Genomic DNA, 9,535 nt, shown 5'->3' with positions numbered 1-9,535 from the left:
CTGCATCTCATGGGCTAAAAGATCGCCAAATTATCCGAAGGCGTCATTGTTCGGAGGCACCATTCTCATAGCCCGAGAACATCATTTCATGGCCTGAGGACCGATTACTATTTTTTTTTTTTGCATAATTCACAGACATCATAGTTCGGAGGCATCATTCTCATAGCCCGAGAGCATCATTGCATGGCCTGGGAATTCTTTATTATACATTTCATGGCCCATGACGTCATAGTCTAAGGATGTCATCCTAACCGTCCAAAGACAACATTCATGGTCCGACAGGAATTTGCATCATGTTTAAATTTACGCACTATATATGTTTGCGTTACTTATTTGCAGGTAAACCAGTGAGTAACGGCCATCTCGGCAGGAGCGATCCCACTCCAGTTCCCGCAGCCCTATCAGGCTTTAAACCATTCACCCCATCCTGAATATTGCGTCCGTTCTTGAAAAGTCTCCATCGACATATTCCGTCGACGGATTCCGAACTACATACAGCCTGATTCCTGTAAGATCAAGGATATGTAGGAAGCTCAGAAAACAGAGTACGGGCTAATTCTCCTCAAACCATTTCATTCGGTCAAAATTGGTCATCATATCTTTACCCGACAACTCTTTCATCCTTTCCAGGTAAAGAGGGGTAGTTGTTGATACCCAATATTTCTCTGTATATTTTTAATATGCAAGCTACTTTCAAAATATCATGTATATGCATATATAAATATGTCCCAAGGTTTTAAGATTTTTCTCTTAATTTTTAAGGATTCTTAAATCAATTTATTGCACTATTTTATGAAGAAAAATCCAATAATTATTCCCAAAGTTATCATTTTGGTAATTCATTTATTTTATTCTTATATTTGTACTAAAATATAGTTAACATAATTTTTGTATATTTTTACAAATTTATTTGGCAATTTTAAAGCTAAATTGTGTATAATTGCAATATTGGCCTCTTTTAAGATTTAATTGTATTTATATTTATAAAATTAACTTCAGTATTTTTAATTTGATAATTATGTATTATTAATCATTTTAGTACATTTAGTTTGTTTTCAGAAATTATTTTACTATTTTTATAAAATTAAACAAGGGAAAAGTGGCTATTTAAATGTTAGCCCATTTCATTTCAATTTTGGAAGGATTTGGCACCCCAATTTGAACCCAATATGAGACCCAATTACTCGGCCCAAATCATAATCTACCCGACCCATGACCATTTTAAAATAACCCGCCTGGATTCCCCTTCAATCCAGGCCGTTGATCAAAATGATCAACGACCACTGTTAACCCTTTCCTTTTTTAAATCTCAATTACCCCTAACCCTAATCATCTCCCATCTGTATCCGCCTTCAAACTCCATCCCCTCTCAATTCTCTCTCAAGTTCCTCTCAAACCCTAGTCGCCTCCCTCGGCTTCCACCATAAAACCATCTAAATCAATGGTTTCCAAGGCTATTGAAGGCCTATGTCTACCTTCCACGACTCCTGCATGATCGATTATCATAGTTTCAAGGCCATACCTTGAAGAAGCTTGGCCCAGACTTTGGTTGACCTCAGTTCTACGGCTGTCTCCGACCTTGCTCCGGCCAGCCATGGCTATTCAAGCCTGATCTTGACTTCTCCTGCTTAGATCAAGGACTTTCCAAGCCTTTCTCACTATTTGGGGTCCTTATGGAACCCTAACCTTCGAGGTTCTTCCAATTCTTTTAGATCCATTGTAGATCTGTGTTTTCTCTAAATTTTCAAATGTTTTCTCGAGTTTCTTTCAAAACTCTGCCTTCAAAACCATTATCTTTTCCGATTTAGGGTTTTGTTATGTTAGTTCGAAGCCTTCTCTGATTTTTCAACATGTTCTAGTGTGTTTCTTATGTTGTTCTTCTACTGTATTTCTTTATGTTGTTCTTCTACTGGAATATGCATGTTAATAGTCTCAGTTCCTTTTTTGAGATTTCTGAACTTATTTCTTCAGTATTTTTGCCTGATTTACTTGTTTTGGTCTCTAATGCTCGATTGATGGTGAAAACCTTGAGAGTTGGGGTTCATTTGAGTTCTGAGACTATTGGCTATGTGATTTTGCTTGTTCCTCATCTCTGAGTTTGTTTGATTTCAAAGCCCTAATTCCTTTGGACCTATTCAAGCTTCTGATAACTGCTTCGTCTATTTAAAGTTGCTCGACTAGATTCAAAGTCCTTCTTGTTCCAACTTCTGTTTCTCTATGTGATTTTGTTTCTTGCAATCTTTGAACTAAACTATATTCTCAGAACGGTCGTTCTACTGGACTCTTTTGCATGCTTCTGATACCCTCTTCTCCCTATTACTGAGTTGACATATGTGACTATCATGTTTCACTATCTACTGACTTTGTAGTTATTATTGCATGCTTCTCTTTGCCATGGTTTAACCTCGCATGACTAATGTCTCTGCACTCTTTTATATGTTGAATTTCCCTCTAAAATGACCTGCAATTTGGGACTGATTTCAGACCTCCTTATGTAAGTCTGATTGATTATTTCCTTGTTTTACTAATTTCCCTGTTTCTTGGGTTGATTTAAAAAATTTCCTAGCCTTTCGATTCTCCTGTTTCTGACTTGGTTTATTTGTTTATTCATGAACCAGTAATTTCGAATCCCTGACCCCTTAATTTACTATGTGTTGATTGATTTATTGTGTTTCTTACCTTATTTGGTTAACCGTGTATTTCAAAGATTCTTCATTAATTCTTTCCTTAGTTAAACCCCTATGTATTTACCCCTAATTGTCTACTCTACACAAGATGCTTACTTGATTTCTTTCCTTAAATGTTCTCTGTCCATTACCGTTTAAGTTTAACTCCTTAATTAAAGGAAGTTTTCTTATACTGATTGATTTTAATTGATACACAGTTCTATAATTATTTTCTTGCCTTATTTTCTGCCTGTTTTCACACTATAAATACCTGTCTTTTTCATTAACACGGACACACAAACACTCTTAGTTTTCTAAAATCACACTCACACTCAAAAAACAGTCTCTCTTGTTACTTGTACTGTGGCCTGTTTCTCAAGTCCTGCTACCTGCTTTTACTGCATTTTTCTTCTTTGAACTGTTATGTTTACTAAGATTCTAGCATCATCCCAATGTGTTTACTTAATACATTTACTTTTTTGTCTATCTGCTTCTTGTGTTTGGTTCAATACTTATTTTAGCATGTTATAATTTCCTTCTACCTGTTCTAGATTTACTATGAACCCTAAACTCCTACCCCTTATGTGTTCATGCTATGGTTTGTTTGAGGCATGGCAGCACTGAATATTATTGCCTATGACTCAAGCTTGATCCCCTGAGATCCTAACCTCTAATATTGTGTGTTCTCGTAGGCTTATAGGCATGCCAGCATCTCCATTGTTGTGCATGCCCAAAGCTTACCCTTTGCCTAAGCATAGGCTCTTTGCAACTCCCCTACCCCTAGAACCCCTTTGTATGAAATTATCAATTTGTTTGTGGTTGTTTTCCCTCTTCTCTATTCCAACAGAGCTCTGTTTCTTCACTTGCACTCTCTCTTAGACTTAAGTTTTGTCCCCCTCTTGTGAGCCTTGCCTTGGGACCCATTGAGCTCCCTCTGAACTTGGACAATTGAGGGCTGGCCCTTCCACACTACACTTGTCCCATTCTGGTGATACAATTTGGGTGCGAGCACTGCCTGGAGTCCCATTGAGGCTCTTAGGGAACTTTGACACACTCAAATTGGAGAAAGGCTTTGGATCAATGATCTTTGAGTTGGTCTATCTTGTAACTCAAAGAGGAAGTCAGAATCAGGCCCCTCTAGTTGTACTTTTTACTTTTCCTGATGTAATTTTATTCATTTTGGCTTGTAATAAATATTTGGGGCTGGATAGTGAATCAGGGCTGGGTAACTATGCATGCAAACGGTAGAAATTATGCTTATAGGACTGTTCTAATCTGCATATTCGAACTTTATATAGAAATCATGCCTTTAGGACTGTTCTAATTATGCATACTCAATACATGTAGAAACTATGCTTATAAGATGTTCTAAAAATTCTGCCTATTCAACTGCATTTAGATATCATGTCTATAAGGCTTCTGCATTTCGACACCACGTCTATAAGTACCTAAAATCAGCAATGTATAGAAAGCATGCCTATAGGAGTTTCTAAACGAATCTGATTCGCTTCACTCAATTAGTAATAATGAATGCTATCGTTTGCAGAACTTGTAATCAATTCGTTTAAACTCCGCCTCTCTTTTAATAATCTGAATCCCTCACTTAGCAAGTTTAACGAGTATGCATATAGGATTTCAAATGATTCACTTCAAGTTTTGTTATCTTCTGAATCCAGTAGATACCATCCCTTAGGACCTTTGTCCAAACACTTAGGCAAGCCTTAGAGTAATAACTATAAACTATATCTGCTTTTGTTAATTATTACATCCAGCATGCAGGCCTGATTCAGACTTCTTATCTGAGTTATGTGATAAACTGAAACTGTCTAAATAATCTTCTCTCTTTCGTCTTTAACACCTTTAAAATCAGACCTAAACAGTATGTGTAAGTCATGTTAATTATATGCTTTCTTTGTTTGAGGAAGAATATCTAAGCTTCTGTTTGTTTACATGCTTTCCCCACAATGTGCAATATGTGTTTTTGTATGTCGCCTTAGAGTTTTACCTTTGAAACTCCAAATAACCCAACACCCCTCCCTTTTAGGATTAGTAGTCCTAAATGCCTCCGGGACTGATAGGATTGGGATGGGTAATAGCATGGAATAAGTAATCAATACCAATCTGCACTTTAAATACCTTAACGGGGTGGGAAGGGTAGATATAGATATGATGACCACGCGATAATGTCACGTGTAGCCCCTCATTGAGGAGTGATTACTGGACATTGTGTGGGGAGATCCATATTTTTAATAAACCTAGGACTCCTCTCCATTTATTCTTTATTTCTTTTCTTTTAGCATTCCGGCTCCCTCTTTTAAAAATTAGCTTTTCTAATTGTTCTTTCAAAACTTTGTTTACTTTCAAATCAGTATGTGAAATCTCCTCTTATTTGAGCCTTATTTGTCTATATGTTAATTTCACCAAATTCACAATAATTGTCTGGCCGGGAACCATACTAGTGGATTCTGATGGGTACCTAACACCTTCCCCTTATAATAATTTCAAGCCTTTACCCAATCTCTGGTTATTTAAATCGAACTCTTTTGGTGTTTTAATGCACCCTAATTATTAGGTGGCGACTCTTCAAACGCAAACCTAGTTTCCAAAAGGAACGAGTTGTCCCTCCAAATGTCATAAATTTGATTTCACTCTAGAAAAAGGGGGCACGACAATAGTCTATCTCTATATAGTTCATTCTCTCGTGGAAGATGGGGTTAGCTGCAATTTACATAGCAGCCTTGCTATTACTGAACACAATCATTGGACTATGTATGCTAACTCCCAGCTCTTTAACAGTCCATGAAACCAAGGTAGCTCTACCACAGCTGAAGCCATGCTTCTATACTCTGCCTCAGCTGAACTTCTAGAGACTATTTGTTATTTCTTTGATTTCCATGAGATCAAGGACTCCCCAAACTCCACTATGTATCATGTCACTAGCCTTCTTGTATTTGGAAATGCTTCCCAATCAGAATCACACCGACATGTCAATTCTTGTGTGATTCCTGCCCTCAACCAAATGCCTTGTCCTGTTGAACTCTTCAAGTGCCTTACCAATCTTGTTGCAGCTTCCTAGTGGGATTTCTTGGGCATTTGCATTAACTGACTCATTGTCTGAACTACATAGTAGATATCAAGCCTTGTGGCAGTTACATATATCAGCCTCCCTATCAGTCTCTGATATGAACTGATGTCATGCAAGATTTCATCTCCTGTAACTCCTGTCATTTTGTTATACTCCACAGTTGTTAAATTCAAATTGGACTCTAAAGGTGTCTTGGCTGGTTTTGCTGCAGAAAATCTCATATCAAAGATCAACTCTAGTACATATTTTCTTTGGTTGAGAATCAATCCTGAGCTTGATCTCAACAGTTCTATGCCAAGGAAGTACCTCAATTCACCAAGATCTTTCATTTTGAACTTCTGATTCAACGCTCTTTTTTCTTCATTAATCAGTTCAATGATACTCCATGTGATGAGTAGATCATCAACATATACTAGGACAATCACTATGCCATCAGACTTGTTTAGTGTGAACAGCGAATAAGCATGGCTGCTTTGGACAAATACCGCATCCACCAATGCATCTGTCAACTTTATGTTCCACTGCCTAGATGTTTGCTTTAGTCCATATAAGTACTTGATCAACCTACACACCCTTGACTCCCCATGTGTTTTGAACCCCTCAAGCATATCCATATAAACTTCCTCACTCAGTTCTCCTTGTAAGAATGCATTGTACACATCCATTTGCCATAAAGTCTAGCTTTTAGATGCAAATAGGGCTATGACTGACCTTACAGTCACCATTTTAACAATAGGTGAGAAGGTATCATAATAATCAAGGCCTTCCTTTTGACTGTAGCCTTTTGCTACATGTCTAGCCTTGAACCTCCCAAACTCTCCATTGGCTTGGTATTTGATCTTGTATACCAATTTTGAGCCTATTGCATTTTTCCCTTTTTGGAAGGTCTACCACTTCCCATGTACCATTCTTCTCTAGTGCCTTGATCTCCTACTTTATTGTCTCTATCCACTTGGTATATTTTACGGCATCTATGTAGCACTTGGGCATCACAAATGTAGAGAATTTCGCAAGATATGCTTGATATGTTAGCTTGATGTTATCATAGGACAAGTGATTGGAGATGGGGTGTTTTCTGGTGCTTTGTTTGGTGGTAATGTAATCCTTCATCCAAACAGGCTGCTTGGAATCTCTTGAAGACTTCCTGGTGACTGGAGCATGAACTCCATCTGATGGAATATGACCAGCATCAAAGGATGTTGATACCTTATTGATGTTATCTCCCTCTTCATGCTCCAGAGCAAAGGAAGGACTTAATTCCAGGTCAAACGAATCAGAATCAACGACAGTAGGTTCAAGGGAGATGGCAAGATTATCATTAGGCCTAGTAGAAGGTGTTGAAGTGTCATTGAGGTTGGAGGTATTAGTGAATATTGTGGCACGTCATGAGGTATATCTGGGGAGCTCTATGGTGAATTTGGTAGTGCATCATGGGTTGTATCTGATAGGATTTGTGATATATCATGAGGTGATGTTTGGTCTATATTGGTAGTTCTAGGTGTAGACTGTGTCTTTGATTATGCAATGGCAAAAGGAAATTCATTTTCTCTAGAAATAACATCTCTGCTGACAAACAACTGATTTGTTTTAAGATCTAAGAGAATATAACATTTTTGCAACTCTGAATACCCCATAAGAATATCTGCTTTGCTCTTTCTGCAAACTTGTCTCTTTTAGAAATTGTAGTTGCAAAACACAGACATCCAAACACCATTAAGTGATGCAATGTTGCATGCTTCTTGAACAATAACTCATAAGGACTTTTGTTACTAGTTACAATAGAATGAAGTCTGTTCATAAGGTAAACTGCAGTCTTGATACATATTCCCCAGTATCTAATAGGCACTTTGAATTGAAACCTTAGTGCCCTAGCTATATTCAATATGTGCCTATGTTTTCTTTCAACCACCTCATTCTGTTGAGGAGTGTGAACACAGCTGTTCTGATGAAGTATGCCTAAATCCTAAAGTAAAGTATTGCGTGAGTTAAAATACTCAGTGCCATTATCTGTCCAAAGAGCCTTAACCATGATACCAAACTGTGTTGCACCATGGACAAGAAAGAGTTAATAGCCACAATAGCTTCAGACTTAAGTTGCAACAAATAGATCCATGTATACCTACTGTGATTATCTACAAAAGTCAAAAAATAATGTTTGTTGTCAAAAGTAGCAATTTTATAAGGGCTTCAAAGATCCATATGTACAATGTAAAATGGTGCATTAGCTCTAGAATCACTACTGGGAAACATCAATCTAGCTTGCATCGCCGAAGGGCAAATTGTTCACTTATTCAATTGTAAACTATTTACATGATCATGTAACAACTTCATGGATTTTATTACTGGAGCAGATGGGTATCCAACTCTGTTATGCCATAAGTTGTTGTCCTTTTTTTGAATTATTGTTGTTATTGGATGTTGTGTGCCTGCTTACCAATAGCTGCTTCTTTGTATATGTCCAAATCTTCTCTTTGTCTGCCAATCCCCTTCACCTTGCCACTCCAGAGCTCCTGAAAGACACAGAAGCCAGGGAAAAAGTTGACAGAGCGTGATAATTCTTTGGTCAATTTGGACATTGATAACAAGTTAAACATGAAATCAGGGACAACCAACACATTACTCATAGTTGTAGTGCCAAACAAGGATGCATAGCCAGTATGAGTAATATCTGCCCTATCTCCTATGGGTAAATGTACTTTACTATTACTAGATACTTATTGACTATGATCATTATTTATAAGACTTTTCTTAGAAGCTACATGACGAATAGTTCCAGGATCCACTATCCACTCATAATCACTTTTTACCTTAGACATCATACAAATTGCATTACCTGTTACATTGATGTGGTTTTCCTCATTGCTTTAATCTTCTTCGACATCCTTGCTTAGCAAATTGAGAATTTATTTATATTGTTCTTCAGTAAAATACTAAGCCTTGACTTCAGTTCGTCCTGAATTTCTATAATGCATCTGTAGTGGTTGCATATAAACATTTCCAGTCACATTGTTGATAGCATTGAAGGGTTGTTTACCATATCCAGTCTGTCCACCAGAGTTAACTTGGCTTCCAGATCCTCCAAAACCAGATTTTGTATTCTTCTTAGACATAAAATCAGTGGGGTACCCAATCAATTTGTAACAATTCTCCTTGCTATGGCCTTTCATATTGCAGTATTCAAACTGCAAAAAATGGTCTCTTGCCTTTATAAGGCTGTCCATGAGTTAATTGCATAGATAAGGGATCTGTGTTTGTAGTAACTTCATTTAGACCAACTGAGTGTTGACTCTCATCTTCAATTATCATAGAATAGACTTGATTAATTGTAGGACAAGTTGATTTCAATAAAATATATCTCCTATCTTGGTCATACGAGTCATTTAATCCACTTAGAAACTGTAATAACCTCTGTTGATGAAAATGCTCAACTGATTCCTTAGACTTTGCACAGTCACAGCTAGGAGGAGGGACCATGGCATCATATTCAGCCCAGAGGTCCTTCAATTTAGTGAAATATACAAGAATAGAGTTCGTACCTTGTGAGAGATTAGCTATTTGACAGTGTACTAAATCCTCATGCGATTGACCTTGTCAAATCGTTCCTTAGGGTCTTTCCACATGAAGTAGGAATCTGAGTCATACACGATTCCACTGAGTAGATCTTCAGAAACTGTATTGATAATCTATGAAAGAACTGTTTCATTGCATGTTTCCCACTAATCGTGCAACTCGTTATCAAACGATTCCTTCTTATAGGTACCTAGCACAAACCCTAGATTCCTCT

At 37.4% G+C, this 9,535-nt stretch overlaps 1 protein-coding gene across 1 annotated transcript; it reads right to left on the bottom strand.

Moving 5' to 3' along the window:
• Positions 1-6,681: 6,681 nt before the first annotated feature.
• Positions 6,682-8,375, bottom strand: LOC138878666 (uncharacterized). Its single transcript, XM_070158353.1, has 4 exons — positions 8,186-8,375; positions 7,801-7,883; positions 7,416-7,714; positions 6,682-7,075 (listed from the first exon to the last, which is right to left on the bottom strand). Exons 1-4 carry the CDS (start codon positions 8,373-8,375, stop codon positions 6,682-6,684), a joined length of 966 nt encoding a protein of 321 aa, XP_070014454.1.
• Between the last annotated feature and the right edge of the window lie 1,160 nt (positions 8,376-9,535).

Source organism: Nicotiana sylvestris, chromosome 9 (assembly GCF_000393655.2).
Source record: "Nicotiana sylvestris chromosome 9, ASM39365v2, whole genome shotgun sequence".
Classification (NCBI taxonomy): domain Eukaryota; kingdom Viridiplantae; phylum Streptophyta; class Magnoliopsida; order Solanales; family Solanaceae; genus Nicotiana; species Nicotiana sylvestris.
Note: the sequence above shows the minus strand (reverse complement) of the source record. Positions and strands in the feature narration are given on the sequence as shown.

Coding starts and splice junctions, on each gene's coding strand:
- LOC138878666 (XM_070158353.1), bottom strand. CDS start 8,375: ATGAGTAATGTGTTGGTTGTCCCTGATTTCATGTTTAACTTGTTATCA. Junction 7,884..8,185: donor ATACAAAGAAGCAGCTATTG/GTAAGCAGGCAC, acceptor TGACTTTTGTAG/ATAATCACAGTAGGTATACA. Junction 7,076..7,415: donor ACAATTTCTAAAAGAGACAA/GTTTGCAGAAAG, acceptor ACCTTCTACTAG/GCCTAATGATAATCTTGCCA.